Source organism: Seriola dumerili, unplaced genomic scaffold, assembly GCF_002260705.1.
Source record: "Seriola dumerili isolate Sdu_G_001 unplaced genomic scaffold, Sdu_1.0 BDQW01000052.1, whole genome shotgun sequence".
Taxonomy (NCBI): Eukaryota; Metazoa; Chordata; class Actinopteri; order Carangiformes; family Carangidae; genus Seriola; species Seriola dumerili.
The window spans coordinates 6,144,899-6,164,731 of record NW_019174307.1 but is presented as its reverse complement, the minus strand read 5'-3'; the positions used below and the strand labels follow the sequence as shown (position 1 = coordinate 6,164,731).

The following is a 19,833-nucleotide window of genomic DNA, read 5'->3' as shown; positions in this document are numbered from 1 at the left end:
ATTTTTTACAATTTATGCACAGATGAAACATACCATCTATGGATGACAGCGAATGATAACATTTAATTACATAGTACTTCATGTTCACATCTGAAATGAGAGACAGAATTAAACTCATAGCATTTTGTACACAACCATCCAAATTTAATAGAGTGATCTCATTCAGACATGGCAACCAAGGATGCTCCAAAAGCGAAAATGTCCTTGACTGGTCCACTCTGTCTGCTGCCTCCACCCAAGTGAGGATTAGACAAGACTGAAGGTAAAAACAACCAAAACAAGCAAGAGGTGAAGACTGCGGCAGTGTCAAGTGTCTGTTATGTAGTCTGTCCACTTATTTACTGCAAATGATTTGCAAGTGAATTTTTATTTCATTCATCTTTTACATTTTGTTGTCTTATAATTAGGGGACAGAGAGGGATACAATTTACCCTTCATCTGAGTCGAATCTGAGTCTATAATTTGGCACTTTGACTTTGTCATTATTGTAAATGAAAACTGACAAAACATGTGTCATTGTGTGAATACTGTCTGCACTGCACTGTAGAAGCATAAGAATAATATGAGAGATACTGTGAATGATGAACTAATCAGTTTTTCAAATATATGTTTACCTAACAGGGTTGTGGCTCAACATATATTGATTATATTATTATATTAAGTATATTTACAGGATTCAATGGTTTGAGGGTTTGAATATCAAATATAAAGATTTAACGTAAATATTTGGATTTTACATTTTCATTTAATATGAAGATTTATTATTGTCATTTAGATTTAGCATTTAGAGTACATCTTATCATCTGTTGCAAGAAAAAAATAACCATTATAAAGTTACTGCATTTCACTGTAAATCTTGCACAAAAGTTATTTATAAACAGTCAAACTACTTTTCCAGTGTTTTTGGAGGTAAAATGTGGCAAAACTGAACTGTTCATTTCCATCCCTGTTATCACTGCCCCATAAAGAGAGTGACTAACCAGATGTAGTTGTAGTCTGCCATTTGAGCAACATTCACAAACAAACATGCACAACTGGTTCAATACAAGATCGGCTTGTCAAATATACAAAGAATCATGGACAAATGATCACATTAGGTTTGTTCTCTTTAATCAAGTGAAATATGAAAAGAATGTGGTTGAAATGTGTTCATCTTAAAACTAATAACTGTGATTCAATTTCTCAAGAATGTCATAGTTCATTTGATAATCAAACCAGAAAAAAATGTGCGTTTTGGATAAATTAGTGTCTCATTTCCATACCAAGCGGCACTATTAATAACATGGAGCCAGTGTGCAATTTCTCTCACTGCTCCATGGGAAATGAGCTATGAAGAATAGCAATAATTGTCAATGGACATCTTGGCAACAGAGCATCTGCTTCATGCTGTATAATCAGCCCTGTCAAAATCCTGAAAAGGCTCAAAGATTGTTGGGAAGGAAAACAAGGAAACCACTTAATGAAGAAGAACGAAAATGGAAACAAGTGTAATTTAATCTTGTTTGGAGTTTCATTACACTCACACCCTCATGCAGTCTACTCACAGTTAATTTTCTGCCAACTCTGGTGTTAAACTCTGGTGTTGTAACTCTGGCTCATCACACAAATGTAGTTCTGAATTGACATATTTTTAAATAGGTCTTGGTTTTTTGGCCATGTCAGACTCACTCACAGGGTGTAATTAAGGGGCAGACAGAAAGTAACATTACAATGTAATTATACATGCTAAAAACAGTTTTTGGGGTCTATTACTTGTTTTATTTTACAAAGTATAATACATGAGACTGTAGGAAATCATGTTATAGGTGTAACTGTCTGCTGAACAGCTCAGTTATCTGAATCTAACCAGCTCCCTGAAGGAAGCAAAATTTCTTGTCATTTTAGGGAGTCAAGCACATAAGGGGAAAAACGTTTTTTAAAACCCTTTTCAGTGATTATATCTAAGTATAGGACTCCTGGCTCAGTGCCCAGGCTCAATGGAGCTTCACATTTTAAATATCTGTCCTGAGAGTGGTATTGTGTTCAAAATTCAAACACAGACATTCATCGATGACTGAATACATTTTTTTTATACCTCCTGTCAGACACTGGAATTGGACGTTTATTTAGAAACCGTAACTTTTTGTGTCTGAATTTTTGGATTATCAATGCGTTTCAAAAAGGTGAAGATATGAATATCCAGTGCATAACTATAGTCCTCTGTGTGACACTGCACTGCACATTTAACACAATTGATACTGTAATTGAAGAGCTGTATGTGCAGTTGATGAGGGAAAAATGGATTCCACTGGATCAAGCTCATTATGTATTATAAGGTTATTCAGAAATCTGTCCGTGGATTATGAGCACTTCAACTCTAGACTAGCAGCCCATCTGTGAAATTCATAGTACACAGAAATTCTGCTGGACTTCAGCTGCCACTGCAACTGTACTTTGTTGTACATAACCTCAGTTTGAAGATAATAGTAGAGAGTGGGCTTCCATGAAGCAACATGATGTTTGACTTTTTTTCTTGCCAGCTGAACCTTACAACAACTTCCCCCAGCTGCTTATGTTTCGCACAAACTGATAAAGATGAATATGTCACATGTGTTTCAGTTTCATTAACACAGGCCAGAATGTACATGAGAGGTGTGCATATTTCAAAACAAGTGTGAACTACATCAAATTCTGATACAGGAGGTAAAGGACACCTTGGATGTTACAGAGACTAAATTTATGTTCTTAGCAGAGGGAGATACTAATTTTCCACTTTGCATATTTTTCATGAAATATTCCATACATTTTCTGACAATCACTGTGATTAGTTTGGGAAGGAGATTCAAGGTGATTCGGAAGACAAAGTTAATGACAGCCTACAGAATTATTGGCATTTCATTAAAATGGGATTAGATTCATCATGCTACTCGGCCGTATTCAAATAAAAAAATCCACAGCTAAAACATTCAGAACTTATTTTGATGTTTTGTGGTGTATTTATTCTTATTTTCATAGATAACACACAGATAATAATAATAATAATAGTAATCCCAGTAATCTCAAAATTCACAGATGAATGTCACATTTTGCTGTCAGTCCCTCAGAGTCTAACATCAAAAAATGCAATTTTTTTACCAAAATTCAACCATTATCCACTGAAATAATCACAGAAGAAACCAAAAGGATACATTTCATTTTCTGAAAGGAGCACTGAATACATATGTGTAGATGTAGACAAGGCAAGTAAACACATACTACTAAAACTTAAATGCCAGCACTTCACAAAATACTAATTCACTACCTCAGAAGAAAAGAAGAAGAAAAGATATATTCATCTTTAACAATAGGAAGCTATTGTGAATAAAAAATCTTTTTCAGGACTGCTGATAAGCTGATCAACTAATGGCTGTTTTCCATCTTCTCAACATTTGGATATTACCATGTATTTTATTACTTAGATTTAATCAAATTAGATGAAACTGGAATCTCTGGGCTCTATCATCTCCTTTGTTCAGTATGATGACTTGATTTCCAAGTCACTGAGAAAAAAAAGAGTGTGACCGATGTCAGACTCCATTTTTCTCTCGACATGACCATGTTCTGATAAGGTCACTGGGGCTCATCTTGTCACTGTAGTTTTTTTTATTCTTCCTGCTCATAAGTTCTGTTTCTATCAGTCTTCATCACTGCGGGCATTGAATACCTGCCAGGAATAATATTGGTGGTAGTTTGAGATCTTCTTAATTAGAACAGTATTGTACATTGGAGGTGGAGGACTGTCACAGCCATTGTTTAAGGAGATATTCATGCAGAAGGCTATTCATACTTGAGGAACATATCAGATAGGACAAAGACACAGAACAGGTATTCACTGCCATTCATTCTGAAGCCAAACATGCACTAAGAATAGAAACACGACAATCAAACTGAAGTGAACCTGAAAAAAAGCTTTGAATTTGTATTAAAAGGTGTCCATATGCACACATTGTGCTGCGTGCACACTAATTCAGTGCTAGACAATTAAATACAAAATAAATACAATTAGATGATCATTCCCGAGCCATGCCTTTCTTGAATTGCTTGACTGTGTTGTCTGTGGACACTTTCAGCAAATCCTGTCTCCCTGCCCTTAAATTAAACTGATTTAAATTCCTGATAAGTATGCCTTTATCTCTTCAACTGTGATCTTATCATCCATCCCTTCTACTTCAAGATGGGTCACTGTATCATCACTATGGTATTAAAGACATTTGATGTGGGCCCCAGTATCAAAATGTGACATTTTGCTGCTGTGTTTACAGTATATTTTACCAAACCAAAACTGGCTTACTTAGGTGTTTTGGTGTTTGTCATCACTCTGAAGTGCAAAAATCCAAACGACTGTACCATACTTTGTCCATGAATGTGGACTGATTGGTTCTGAGGAGCCATTTATCGCTCATAGTGCAGAACAATGTCCATCCATCTGAAAGGGAATTAGTTATCACCGGCCTACAGGGAGTCTTTATGGCGTATTGTTTCAGAGAATGACTTACCCCGAGCTGCTTTGTGTTTGCTAGACGAGAAACATCAGAGGCAGACAGAAGAGACAGTGGCTGAGAATGAGCTGCATTTGGGGGTTTTATCTTTGGAGACTCCTTTCTTTACTTATTTTTTCTATGTCTGTAGCCTATGAAGATGGGCAATTATAGGCATATAATAGGCAGATGATGAGCACACCTACTCTCAACATATGAATTGTTTGCATTCCATTCCATATGAGGACCCTCAAGTGCAATGTGAATGAATAGGCCTACATTTATATGTATAATATCAACCCTTACGAGGATGCAAGGACCGGCCTGAAAGGCACCACTTCCAAAAATATCCTGTTAGGGAGTATGTGTTTTGTTTTGTTTTTGTAAAAAATCAGCCTTATCATCTATTTATTTACACAGAGGAGTGAAAAAGAAGGACATCCACATACACTACATCTGACTGAGTGATGGAAAATACCAAAATATAACAGTCTGTCATTTCATATATTCTTTTTAGACGTGTAGAGATAAGCAGGTAACTGTACTCAGATATCAAAATAAAAGCATTTAATCCGGAGATTGGTCCCTTTCAAATTTACTGATTTTAAGGTTTATGTGGAACTAGGTCAAACTACTGCATGTATTTTTTGCTTCTTTAAAATAGCAATGTACCAGTATTTTTTAAATACAAAGTTTGGCTGAATAGAAACAAGTGCTATTGATTTAATGCACCCAATTACCTTCCATTATTATTATTATTATTATTATTATTATTATTATTATTATTATTACTACTACAGTGGTAGTAGCAGTAATAATAGAAGTAGTTGTCTGGATCTGCTGAAAAAATGAGATGGACCAGGATGTTATCCAAATTGCGCGCATGCGCCACAGATATATTTTCTAGCCTGTTAAGATACCAGCCAGCTAGACAGATGTAAGCTAGCACAGATATAAATTAGACAAAGAAGCCTTGTGAAGAGACTGAGTGAAAAAGAGTTTAAAGTAACCGAGGGTGAAAGGAGCGAGTGTGACACAAAGCTATATGCGTTATCCGATATATACGGAAGTATGAAATTGAAAGGTACGCCGTCACCATGTCTTTTTAAACTTTTTGTGAGCATCAGTGCAGAGATTAGCTTTGGCTAGCTGCTATTTAGCCGCCGTTGTTTTCCCACCAGCAGACTGTACCAAAACGTGAGGGTTTACGTTAGCTTGGTTAGTTAGCATCCTGCCACAGGAATCAGTGAAGGCCCTTTGTTTTACACTGGGTAATGCGGGGTCTATACGGGACATTAACAGTTTAAGTTGAGGTGTCGTTAGCTACTTTATGTTGCAACAGAGGACTAACTAACGTAAGTCCGACTGGTTGTATGTGGACGGATGTATTGTTAACAAGCTAGCTGATCAGTGTTAGCAACATTTGCGGTCCAAGGCTAAAGTGAAGTTAACATTAATCTTGCTAATGAGAACATTCATGTTAGCTTGGGTTAGCTAAATACGTATTGCACACATAATTGACAGATTCGAGAAATCTAATTGTTCTCCTTTTGGATTATTAACGCCATTCTTAGCTAACCATCATAAGCGTTTAAAAGAGGAGATATCGTGAAGCGATATTGATGGTTTGGGAATTAGTGTTGACACTTTAGCTGATGTTACGCTAACATTGAGCTGTTGCTTTCTGCTGATTTCGATTTTTTGTATTAAGCGTAGTCACATCTGCTTACATCTCGTATTGCATACAATGTTAGGCTCGAGTAAGCTGTGTAGCTCAATTAGGATACGACCATTTAACTTTCAACTAATGCAAACTAGCTAGATGCCTTTCCGGATAGCATCACTTCTGTTGTAGTTAAGGCGAGGTGGCACGACCCAGCTAACGTGTTAGCCAAACAAAGTTGCCGGTGAGTCTTGAGTTAGCTAATTTAACTGACTGGTTTATGGGCCGAGTAATCAGTTATAGGCATGTCTTTACGTTAAAGCATAAAAAAATGATTTAATATTGAACATGGCCAGGTATGCAAAGCCTACACTGCCTGTGTGAGCTAACGATCTGGTCTCTGATCACCTTATTTTTTTTAATAACGTGGCATTCTTGAATGGTTTGAAAGCTCTCTAGTGGTGTCACTTGGATGATTGATATCCCTTGGTAGATGTGACAGCTCTGGTTTATTGTGAGAAGTGTGACTTTAATGCCAGATGCTTCAGTAACGTAGTAGCACTTCATCTTGATTTTCAAGGTCTAATCTTGGTTTCTTTATCTCTAGAGTGGTACATGGAGATGGGGCCATGAAGGATCCAGTCATAACTTAGAAAAACTCCATCATTGTACATTTCAACCAATCAAGAGGTGATGAGAACGTTTTAATTTCATTGCTTATGTTACATGATCCATGCATGCATTTCACATATAACCATTATATCTGAAGGCTGCAGCAGTGTACTGTACAAACAGTTGTTGAATTTAAGGCCTGTTAGCCCAATATTTCTCTACTGCATCAATAATCCTTCATGTGACTTGAAAGTCTTTAATCATGGATGGGGGGTTTTAAGTGTAAAACTTATTAGCAGAAACAGATATCATTTTGTAGTCCCTGCTTGCTTGGTCATAAGTGCACATTGTCTCACATTCTAAATATGTTTAGCCTTGAATAGAACATTAAAAAAACAAATGATAAATGAAAGAAAATTTCAATTTAAGCAAAGGAAAAAGATAGACGTGTGGCATAGAGAATACATAAACAGAAACAACCAGTCATGTTAGGTGTGTGTGTGTGCGTGCGTGTGCGTGCGTGTAGTTCAGTTTTACTCAGAGAAGCAGGGATTCTGTGATGTATATTGTAAATCACATTGTCAGACACTCACAGGAAAGTGAACTTCTGGGGAGAGAGCTGGTAGAAGAACAGTAGTTTCAGCAGTGTCATCCTTTCTCTTGGCTTTGATGTCTTCATGTCATTTTCCCATTGATACATCTCTGTTGTTTGTAATTCTTGCATCAAGCAGTGTATTTGTGTACAATATGTTAAAAGTTTGTGTACAGTATGTTTTTAAAGGAAGGATACTGTTGTGTTATTTGTAGGTTTTCACCTCTGTTCTCATTTGCCAGTTTTCAAAAAATATTCAACATTCTGGACCAAGTTTATATCTTTTAAGAGTAACAGGAAATACCCTTACTCTGAGATGGCTTGATCAGAGGGATGATAGGGTTTTAGAGGCTTTGACATGAAGTTCACTTTGTAGGAAAGGTGAAATGAAATGTGCAGACATTCCCCATAGTCTCAGGTGAGGAGGGAATGTAAAACACTTTCAAATGCTTTACCGAACATGTGCATTTCATGTTTGGGCATGAAAGATAGCTGTTGTGTGACTAAAACAACATGCTACGTTTGCTTTATCAGCATTATCTGGACAGTCTTGCTGGCCAGTTGTTAGTTAACAATGCTGTTTGGTAACTTCCCTCTTCTCCTCACCACTGAGTCAAGAGCATGACATGAGAAGTTATTTTTCGACTGCATGTTTTCAGTTAAATTATCCAGAGTTAAATTGTTCAGATAACGATCCATATGTGTCATTCTTCTTTTGTTTATTTACAAAATGAATCTGAGACTATACTCGAGTTATGCGAAAATCTATGCACATGATTACACAAGTGGCGACTAAAGGCAAAGTGTAACAGAATGTCTCCCCGGTGTCACAGTTAATTTGTGATTAGCAGACTGCCCCATCTGGCATGATGAGTTTAAGCTGCACAGAGCATACATACATTTAGCTGCATCGCTGTAATTGACAACAGTCCAAATTTGTACTGTGTTTATTTTCATTCTTTTATGCCACCATCATTATGGTCACTTAATGTCACTTAATTTGAAGTCGTTTTGTCTGTTGTATATGTATGATGTATCTGCAATATTATGTTGTATATTATGTTATGTATTTCTCCCTCATGAAAAATGGATCATTACTAGTCGGCCAGAATTATGGCAAAAAGCTTTACAGTACAATAAATGAAGGAGATGATTTTATATTTTGCTGTAGTTAGGTATTTGTTTTGTGTTAAGTGCCAGGAAATTTTTTAAATAATTGTTGAAACTGTGAAATTTAGTATTTTTCCTCAGTTGTAAATAACACATCAGTTTTTGCTTCACCTTTCAATAGTTTCAAGTGTAATAGAATATTGATTGATTTGAAATTGATTTGCAAGATATATCTGCAACTCCCCTAGTATGAAGTGTTGGGGGGTGGGGGGTGATGAAATTAATGACATTTCTTTTACCTTCAAGGACATGAACATTGGATGCAGTTCTCCACTGTTGGTTTTCTTGTTGGCTTTTTTTTTTTTTTTTTTTCATGCCAACTGCCCAAACATGCTTTGTATGCAGTATGTCAGCATTGTCATTTGATTGGATGTCTTTTTTTGCTCATTTCCTTGTTTCACATTTATTTATGTCTGATGATGTGGAGGAATAGCTGTGAGGATGTGCATTTATGTGGCCATGGACAGGGACTGCAGATTTACTGAAGCTGTGTCAGTAATGCATTTTACACTTCAGTAGGTACTGATTTTAGCACAGACCACACAATTTTCTGTGTACTATGGATACATTTGCATCACTTATCACTACACTTGTGCACTGAACTGCACTGAATTCACATTGTTTCTTTGCAGTGAGAGTGCATACTCCTTTTCTTGCATCATAATCAGAATACAAGCTGATTCCATTTCCTGCCATTTTGCCATCTTGAGAATTTATTTGCTAGGTTTATTCTGTCCAGGCACATTAAACCATTGGTTAAAAAAGTAAATTTATTTAATAACTGACATGTATGCTTTTAATTTTGTGCCAAAATAATGATATTTACTTACTGTCTTGGAACAAGTAGTGCTTTAAGGACGTGAGTGAGTGGTACTCCGAAGCCGGTGATGTCACGGGTTCCCACCCCTCCTCCTCCTGGGGAGATGTCAAGTGGACCTGTGGCAGAGAGCTGGTGTTACACACAGGTATGGGCATAATGGAACTAATTGTGTCATGTTATGTACACAAAAGTGACAGATCAGGTTTGAGATGCCGATTAGATTTTGGTGTAGCTTGGTGAATAGTTTCAAACCACGTCACAGTTTAGGGAAAACCCAGAGCACTGGTATTTCCTTGCCAACTCATAGTCCTACCTTTATTTCTCCCTCTTTTGTTAGAATGCCTTTTCACAGCAGACCGTTTGACATGAACAGGTGCTACTGATAATATTGGCTCTTTTCTATCCAACTGTCCCAGCAAGTCATGACATTGTGACAAACGGTTAAATGGAATTCAGCCATTAGTTTTATTATTTGCAACTGGGCTCTTCCTACTGTGACATAAGTAGGGGCTTAAGTTTCAAAAATCAGACCTGCTTTACTGAAGTGTCAGAACAGTAAAAAGTCCAACTGAATCTTTTTTCATAATTTTGAGAGGTAAACTGTCCATCCTGTCTTAATAAATTTTCAGACCAGACTTTGTGAACTGTGTCGTCACAAAGTAAAATGTTATCACTGTATTTGAAAATGGAAAACAAAAAAAAGCAGATCTTTGTTCTGATGGTTCTGAATGTTTCTTCTTCTGGTTCCAAGGTCAAAGTTGTGAAGTTTTCCTACATGTGGACCATAAACAACTTTAGTTTTTGCAGAGAAGAAATGGGTGAGGTGTTGAAGAGCTCAACATTCTCCTCTGGTCCTAATGACAAAATGAAATGGTTAGTACTCAGATTAAACTTCTCCCTGACGTTCATTTATTTGCAGGGCTTCTGTTTCTGTGAAAATCATTAATAACTTGTGAATGAATGTAGGCCTTCAGAGTTTTGGAATTTCGCATCCATACTTGAATGCATTTTTGAATTTATCTCTAATGAGCAATTTTGTTACATCCAGTTTCTTGAACTTCCCCTAACACAAATATCAATGTATTTTGAGAAGTATGAATATTTTGTTTTAGTTTGAGAACACAAAAGTGATAATTACAGTTTTTCAAAACAAGAGAAAATCTTCCCTGAAGCCTCGTCAGAGTGTTGTTTTGACAAAAGTGATAAAAGCACTTATGACTGTCTTCTCTAGTTTGGAAGATTACTAATGTGCAGTGGCATGTGTTTACTTCCCAGGTGTCTGCGAGTCAATCCAAAAGGACTTGATGATGAAAGCAAAGACTATCTGTCATTGTATTTACTACTTGTTAGTTGTCCAAAAAGTGAAGTCCGGGCAAAGTTCAAGTTTTCTTTGTTGAATGCTAAAAGAGAGGAGACAAAAGCAATGGGTGAGTACAAGCAAACAGAAACATATAACACCACTACTGTTTATTTTCAAAGGCAATAACAGCACTTGGCATTATTTTCTTGTTTTTACAGAAAGCCAAAGAGCATATAGATTTGTCCAAGGTAAAGATTGGGGCTTCAAAAAATTTATAAGGAGAGATTTCCTCCTCGATGAAGCCAATGGACTCTTACCAGATGACAAGCTCACCCTGTTCTGTGAGGTAATTATTATACTGTTGCTTTCCTGTTTACACAGAGCCACACGTCACTCACCCTTACCTGCGATGAAGGTGGAACTTTACAAAAGTGCCTTACTGACATGCTAATGGGGGAAGATTATGTTTTTTCTCTTTTTTGCCCATTGAATCAGTCGCTCATTTTGGAAGGTCGTTGATTTGGGCTGGCACACATTGCTCCCTCATCTGTCCACAGAAAACAGCAATCTCTCAATTCTGTCTCTTTTTTCTTTTTTTTTGGAGACACTTTCCATCCTGTAAATATTCCTGTTTCATGTTCAGTGAAATAGAAAGGATTTGGAGTTTGGAGATCAATCATTAGTAAACTGACTACAGTGTCGAGGATATGTGTTAGCAAAAAAAAAAAGTCATTGTGTATAATTTATGGGAAGAAATGTGATTTACATCATTTACATAACAGACATAAAGATGCTGTATCGTCGGACACAGCTTGTAGCATTATTTGTTGTCTTTGCTGACTGGCTGAGTAGACATGAGTCTGGAATGGCAAGCATCATAATGCCAAATGTGTCTGTTCAGCTTCTGTTAGCCTCATTTTCCTTTGTGTACCAGTGTCATGTTGCTGAGCTGCTGTTGAATGCGGCATACAAATCATTGAGTCTTTGCCATCAAGAGCAGATCATTGTGGTATTGAAGCTTTTATACTCCTAGTATTACCTTAAGTGAATCAAGGCTAAAGTCTCTTAATTCTTGTCATTGCGCATTTACACCTGAGTATAAGCTGTAGTGCCATTTAACTACAAACACAGTGATGGCATTTGCTTTAAATTACATTAAAATCTGAGGAAGTGAATGCTTCCTCTTTTCCCATCATTTACAATGACACTTGTTCTGGAAATAATTGAATTCAGTGTGTCAAGAAGAATAAGCGTCTCCTAAATTGCTCTCTCAAGGGACAAGTTAAATTAAGTTTCAATGAATTTTGATGTAAATTCAATTGGCCAAATACTGCCAGGAGTGGACAGTGTGCAAAAGAGCAGTTCCAGAAAGATTCAGCAATTTCAGGGAAACTGACACTTTGAAAAATAAATGACATCCGAATTAAAGACAAATGCCTTTTCTCATCAATTAGGTGTTTCAGCAAAGTGAATTAATTTTGGTCTCAAGTGGTTGTGTTTTTGCAAACGAGTACCTCCCACTGTAGATTCCTTGAAACCACACTTTAAAAAGAGATTTTTCTCTGATGCCGTAAGACATATTTGCAGCTGAATTTGTTAGTCTGCCTAGCCTTGATGAGTCTCCTTCAGTGTGTGATTCTCCCTGTGATGTTTCTCATGTACAGGTAAGTGTTGTCCAGGACTCTGTTAACATTTCGGGCCAGTCCAACATGAACATGCTGAAGGTACCTGAGTGCCAGCTGTCCGATGACCTGGGGAACCTATGGGAGTGTTCCCGCTTCACAGACTGCAGCCTCTATGTGGGAGGGCAGGAGTTCAAAGCCCACAAATCCATCCTTGCAGGTAAGACCGTCCTTGGCCACCAGCACTTTAGCAAGCAGCAAGCAGGAGAAAAAAACCCAAACTGGCTCCAGCAAGACATGTCTATGCTTCTTCTTAATGCCCTCTCGTAGAGAGCCATAAGCACCTTGAAAGGCTACAGAGGGTCTGTGTTCTGGCTTGATTTGTGGCAGCCTAGTTCTGCAGTGGGCACTAATCCACCCCACTACCCCTGCTTGGCCCTGCTTGACCCAGATGATTGTAGGATCCAGGAGATTGAGAGGCTGGCTCTCCTCTGCAGCTTGTTTCCATTTGACATGGTGGCAACTGCAGCGGTCGGGGAAATGCTGACAAAGTGGCAGCTGTACAGATTTTGCAGCATTTTAGAGCTGTAATAGTTCACTTGTAATGTTTCATGTTTTGTGCACTTTTTTATGTCAGACAGCTGTTATATACTTTTTTATTGTGGCTCCTTTCATTGTCACATGACACGATGTTGGTAGGTCTTGATAAACATTATTGATTTGGTTTGCTAACATGCTTAATATGATGTTGACTGGTTGTTATATTTATCAGTGTCCAATTATTTCTTTGACAGCGAGGTCACCAGTCTTTAATGCTATGTTCGAACATGAAATGGAAGAAAGTAAAAAGGTAAGAATAACTGGTCATTTTATATAGTTTTTGTCACAGGTTATGTTGTATTATTCTCATTAGTTCATTAATGACCACAGTGGTACAATGCCACACAAATCTTTCGTTGTGTTTTTAATGATGATCATCGGAACTCGGTGGTAGTCAAGTAACCTTTTGTCTTTTTTTGCAGAACCGTGTTGACATCAGTGACGTGGACCCAGATGTTTTTAAGGAAATGATGGGCTTCATCTATACAGGAAAGGCCCCAAACCTGGAGAAGATGGCAGACAATTTGCTGGCAGCTGCAGATAAAGTAAGTACCCAAGAAATTCTGTTCATACTTTTGTAAACATCTACCTCCCACTTATCTTTAGAAACAGTTTCCATTATTTCTGGCTTTGTTTGGCCAAAAATCTTACCTGACAAATCCTGTGTTTAGTTAGACTTCAGATGGTTTGTATACTCCAACATCATGTTATGGGGTTTCTGTCCGACCATTTCTGTAACTATTCGAAAACCAACAGTCTGACATTGGCATACACTTCACCCCGCGGTGAGAAAAGTACAAGGACTTTGCACTTCTCTCTAGCTCTCCTTTTTCATTTGTGGCACTTTTTATGTGGGCAATCAAGTGTAACACTATCAATGTCTTCTAGGAGAGACTGAAAATGTGCACTGTTATCCCATATTTAAACAATAAATATTTTCCCCCCGGTTTGACAGATGGTTTTTCTCTCTACCTTTTGAGTGTGGCCGCTTAGATCAGGTATAAACACTTTTGATCTCAGCTGTGGTCAGACAGCATGTCACTGTGTTTAAAGTATTTGGTAACAAACTATTGAAACCAATGTTTCTTTGTGTTGGCTGATAATATCAGGGTACAACACTTGGACCCATCAGCTCTTATCAAAATAATTGATATGATAGTTTGAATTTTTTGCACTTTCAGTTATATATCACCTTTTTTTATTTTATGGCAGTTTCAGACTTGTGTGTCATCATGAAGTATTATGCCAAGTCAGTATTAACATCAGGCCACTTAATCACTGAAACCTTCAAGCTGAGATATGATATAGTCAGGGAGGGTCATGTTGCTTGCTGTCTCTCTGTTAGCCTACAGCTAATGTGACATCATTTCATAACTGATAAACTATAGAGAAATATATGTCTATTTCATTCCCCATTTTTAGAAGGAATTTGTGCAGGACATAAACAAATATGAAACACCTGTATAATATAATTCAGTACATATACTGCTGTATGTTTTTGATGCTTATAATCAACTTCTGTGGGGACTGTGAGATAAGAGCTAATTCTTGTTAACAGATTGAAGATGTAGTTAGTTTCTCTTCTATGCAGGCGTGTGGAATATTGGAAATATATTGTTTATTGGTATGGAAACATATTTTATGACTTAAGAAAAACTTCACTTAACTTATCATGTTGTTCTAAAATAACTTTGACATAAGACAGTTCAGTGCAACACATGAGCAAAACTTGATAAATTCAAAGAGACCGCGGATATGAAATGTTGCTGTTCGGATCGTTTTTTTAAAATGTGATATCATATTGCCAGTGGATGTGCAGCTCATGTTAGGCTGCATTTATAATCGGTACATTTCAATAGTTGATAAAGAAATATTTCCCCTCTTTTAGGGTAAGTGTGCTATGAACATCGTGCTGATCATGGATTTGATGAATGTGTTTTAACTGAGTAGTGAACCAGAATATTGAGCAACAACTTTAATTCCCCCTCAACAATCACCCCAATCATTGTTAAATTGATAAATACGCACCGTGTGGTGAAATTGTGTGATTCAGTTTTTTTTATAATTGCAGTACATGTTATATGAGTAGCTTTTATTTGTTCTCATAGTAGTTGAAACAAAACCTCAAACCATGAGCATCCTCATTGAATCCAGGATGTAACTGCTGCTTTCTTTGTGTCTGTGTATGTGCGTGCGCGCGCGCGTGTGTGTGTGTCCCGCCGCCACCCCAGTACGCTTTGGAACGTTTAAAGGTCATGTGTGAAGAGGCCTTGTGCAACAGCCTTTCAGTGGAGAATGTGGCCGACACCCTCATCCTAGCAGACTTGCACAGTGCCGAGCAGCTCAAAGCACAAGCCATAGATTTTATCAACAGGCAAGTATTGCAAAAAAAAAAAAAAAACCTCCAGTGATAAATTCCTGCTGCCATTTCTGTTTACCAGCCCTGAATGCTTACCTTTTTATCTCCTTGCCATAGGTGCAGTGTCCTGAGACAGCTGGGCTGTAAAGATGGAAAGAACTGGAATAGCAAGTATGTAATTAGCTGATATATGTGACACAAGATTAATAACACACTCTTATCTCTTCCCCCAACCAGATGCATTAGAATTCATTGTTTTAGCCCAGGCAGACAGAGTGCTATTTGCCTTTTCAGTTTGAAGCTCCATATCTTTGTATCCATGTTATTAATAGACTCATACCTGCATAAACCCTTGAAATGGAATATTTGCAGAATTTTAAAAAGAAGGGAGGTGGTCGCAACGGGAAGTTTTTCTTTCAGATGATGTAGTGTGTTATTAAAAGACACTTTGAAATGTTGATCTTAAATCTGTCTCTGTTGTATTCAACATGTGAAGACGTTATAATCCTGCATTAATTTCAACCTATGCACATACATAAAGCACTAATGACCCTTTTCAAGTTTCACTGTGAAAGTCCTCTTTATTTGTTTTGTCATTACAATCTCATTTATGTTTATTGATTTTTAATGTGCACAATCTTATGTCTGAGTGTTAACTTCATTTTGCCTGTGCTTACAGTCATGCTACAGATATAATGGAGACTGCAGGCTGGAAGTCAATGATCCAGTCCCATCCTCACTTGGTAGCCGAGGCCTTTCGCGCCCTGGCTTCAGCACAGTGCCCACCCTTTGGTCTTCCCAGGAAGCGTCTAAAACAGTCGTGACTGCCTGACTGTGCCCCAGGACTTTACTGGAGGTGTGAAGCATGGGTTTACAAAGGAAGGACTAGTGAGGGTACCACTCTTATTTCCACCAAAACTGAACACACTTGAATAAAGAAGAGTGGAGCTTTCTGGCCAGGAATGTGGGGAGGCTGGCACGTGGACGACTGACATCAATGCATTGGGAAAAAATCTGTTCAGTCGATGTTGCTTGCTTGCTTTGCTTCCCCAGCTGAATTCTGTTCAACCCGGGTAGCAAGTCAAGCTGTCTGCTACTGTTTTTTTCCCGTAATTTTAAAAATGGCCTTAATATATCTGCCATTGCTCTGGAGCTGCTCTAGAGTACTTTGTCTATTTTACTCTGTGCCTGCCTTGTCACAAAGACCAGGCCTCCTCCAGGTTGCACTAGTTCCCATGAATAGTCATTTTGATATGGAGTTCTATAGGAACGTAACAAAGGTTTAACTAAATGGGAAATATTATATATATTTGTAATGTTTAGCCCGTTTTGTGACTAGACATTAAAAAGCATGAACACTTTCAGTGCAAGGTCAGTTCTTTACACTTTTTAAAAGATGTGTATGCCCCATATTGATGGCACCATTTCTATGTAAATGACAGTTGAACCATCTTCAGAAGACTAGTGTACAAGAAAGTCTGTTCTATTGCGTATTTGTGGGGAAAAATAATCTGCCATTATGAAGACCCAGTGTCAAACCTAATGATTCATATAAGACAGAAAAGTGTCTGTACCTTGGCCCTAATATATTAGAACATTGGAAGTATATGGAAGTATTTACTCAGTCTCCCATTTGAATGACATATTCCAGATCATACGTCTGTGAACTGTTATAGATTAAATTTTAAGAATTTTTTTCCTTAGTATCACCAACTTGCAAATATATATTCTCAATATATTGTGGTTAACTAAAAGTGGAGAGACTAATGCATGGTCATGTTATTGTCAAAGAAAGTGTCCAAGTACCAATTTTGTTTTTAACAATTTATTTTCTGCAATTATCTGACATATTTGTGCAGAATTAAATGAATTGAGTATGTGCAAAAATTTCCTCTAACATGCTTGGATATTTGTAGGATGCTGAGCATCACTTCTACTGGCAATGTTATTCTGTGTTTGAATGGGGGGGTTGTCATGTTTATTCAGTCCGTCTCGTATGTAGTGTGGTGTGACAGACACTTCAGAGGATTTTGTAAATTAAAAGAGTAGCATCATTTTTACATGATATTACTCATCATTCAGCGTCATGTTGAGATGTTGAAACTACTTTTGGTTGGAAGCAAAAAAGATGAAGTTGTTGTCTGCAAGAATGCCTGCATTAACCCATTAAAACATTTTCCAGCAGTATGAAGTGCCCCAGGTTTGTTTATTTTTAACTGGAGATTGTTGAAGTCAATGCGATAAGAGATTTCAGTGAAAGGATGATTATTATCCGCACCGTCTCTTTTTAATGACCATATTAATGGATGTGGTCGTCAGGCAGAGGTGATTTGTTTTCTTCTTCTACTGGTTTTCCTTTTAAATATAAGAAAATACTACTGGTGATAATCAAAAGAAAATGTGCTTCAACAGCATTAGCATAGTAACATGTTTAATGTTGAACCTTTTAGGACACATGAAAGACATTTTTTCCTCACGTTTTATGTGCGAATGTTCGGCGCAGGCTCTAATTTAAGTGAACGCGAGGCAGCTCTCTCCTGCTGGAACAGAGACGTCTTCATCAGCAGCTTGCTGATCCTCCTCCACCCCTCTCAGCACAGATCCTAGGAAAATACCTGATACCATCTCTGCTTTAGGACGCCTCTCCAACCTTCTATCTTCCTCCTCCTTCGCTTTCTGCAACCAACCGTAACACTTGAAAGTGAAGATGCCTGCAGTGGCACTCTCAAAATTGAAAATTTGTTCTGTAATTTGGATCGTTAAACAAGCGCTGAACAATGACACTGGGTCAGAAGTTTAGATGCTTGAATATGAATATGGGCTTGTTAATATGAAAATGTCTGTTTTATGAGGCTATAAAGGGGGGCTGCAGCAGGGAACAGTGTCCTGACTTACATAGAGAAGTAACGGGTTTAGACAAAATCTTACTCTATGGTGCTCCCTGCATCCCTGGAGGAATTCTGAGGTAAACTCTCAAAGAGGTTTTTAACTACAACATTTTCCTCACCCTTATTCTAATAATTGCATAGTTCCCTTTGTTTCCCAGGATACATTTTGACAAACCCAGTGCGGGGTCAGAAACTTGTCATCTATAGTTCATGAGGAATACACATCAGCTGTGGCTGGAGAGAGCATTTGGCATTTGTGGACTGACAGGTTTTGGAGTCGGATAAAAAAAAAAAAAAAAGTTTTTTGCATCTCTAATGAATTTTCCTTTTGTAATTGTTGTCAGTCCAGAGTGTTTAAGCAACAAAACCTGACATTTACCACTGATGATAAAGTAAATTGTAGCTCAGCATTTGTAAATTACTGATGTTAATTGTCAACAACTAGCAAATTGAACTTGTTTATTATTTGTATAATAATTGATATTACCACTGAAAACCAGGAAAAATGAAATGTATGTTAACATTCCTCTTAGTTTTTCAAGGATGTGGATGTGTGCAGCAGGAAAGCCTGGTGTGACTTGATGCCTAAGGAGTGGGTGCCTCACCCTGATCAGATAAGAGTAATGGAAGCGAATGAAAAGACCCCTGTCCCTGATGGCCACAGCAAAATGGATGTGCTCCCTGAGGTGTACCTCTGGTATCATCCACGCCTGTGGACACAGATTTATTGCCCATTAAAAAGCTACACTGAAATGTACCTCTTAAAATGGTGTGTTTATCCTGTTGAGAAGTCGTTGTAGGAATGAAATGAGACAAGCGTGAGCACCGACAGACTGGAGCTGACTCAGTGTGACAATATGCTGTGAGCCAAGTTCAAATAAGGTTTAATGCCATAAAAACCTAAATTGATCTTTACAATTTCAATTTAACAAAAGTAACCCCCTATGAAATCAAATATTCCAAAATGAACATTTGTACTTACACTATACACACAGCAGTGCTCTTATTCGTATTTTACAGGGGAAACCATTTAAACAAGATTAAGCTAGCAAAAATCAAAATACAATCTGCAAGGATTACAAAAATGGAAATCAAAGCAATCTATAACTAGAAGCAATAAATATGACATCTATCTACATGATATCTCTGAACAAACACCAAAAATAAGGACCAGTATATTCATTAATATATTTCTCTGAAAAAAAATTAGAATAAATTGACATCATTTACTCTGAAGCCATAATTAAACACGTTTAGTTTTAGAGTTACACGATAATACACAGCATTTTCACAAAGGAGTAGAACTAAAACATCAACATAGATCAACTTGGATTTCGGTATTTCCTTATCATACACCTCTCCACATGTGTGACGTGACGGGATCATTTACAGCAGATGGTGAAAGACATGAGATACAGCATACAAAGGAACTGACAGAAATAACTGCCATGTGATTAGTCAGTAGCACATGCCCTAGCCTAAAACCCCTGGATATGTGCTAACAACGCAGCTTATGGCATTTAATGTGCTGACGGTTTTCAACAACACCTTTTTAAAAATGTTTTTGTAAAAGCTAAGTCAAAACACATTACACCATTTATTATGAGACTGGATGTTATCCACTTTTACACAAGTTATTCGTTTTAAGCCTGCTGTACAACTGGGAAATGTCTGACATTTTCAAACTTAGTAGTCCCACTTCTCATTAAAA

General features: G+C 37.5%; 1 protein-coding gene across 2 annotated transcripts; it reads left to right on the top strand.

The window, feature by feature from the left end:
- The first annotated feature begins 5,432 nt into the window (after window positions 1–5,432).
- spopl (speckle type BTB/POZ protein like) lies at window positions 5,433–16,598 on the top strand. 2 transcript variants are annotated; one of them, XM_022741229.1, is made up of 12 exons: window positions 5,433–5,580; window positions 6,767–6,849; window positions 9,381–9,498; window positions 10,105–10,226; window positions 10,629–10,780; window positions 10,872–10,999; window positions 12,318–12,495; window positions 13,070–13,125; window positions 13,298–13,420; window positions 15,107–15,249; window positions 15,352–15,405; window positions 15,914–16,598. In XM_022741229.1, the coding sequence occupies exons 3-12, from the start codon at window positions 9,421–9,423 to the stop codon at window positions 16,056–16,058; spliced, it is 1,179 nt and encodes a 392-aa protein (XP_022596950.1). In that variant the 5' UTR covers window positions 5,433–5,580; window positions 6,767–6,849; window positions 9,381–9,420; the 3' UTR covers window positions 16,059–16,598. The 2 variants fall into 2 exon arrangements, with proteins under 2 accessions (XP_022596950.1, XP_022596952.1); XM_022741231.1 differs by having other exon boundaries at window positions 9,378–9,498.
- The last annotated feature ends 3,235 nt before the right edge of the window (window positions 16,599–19,833 follow it).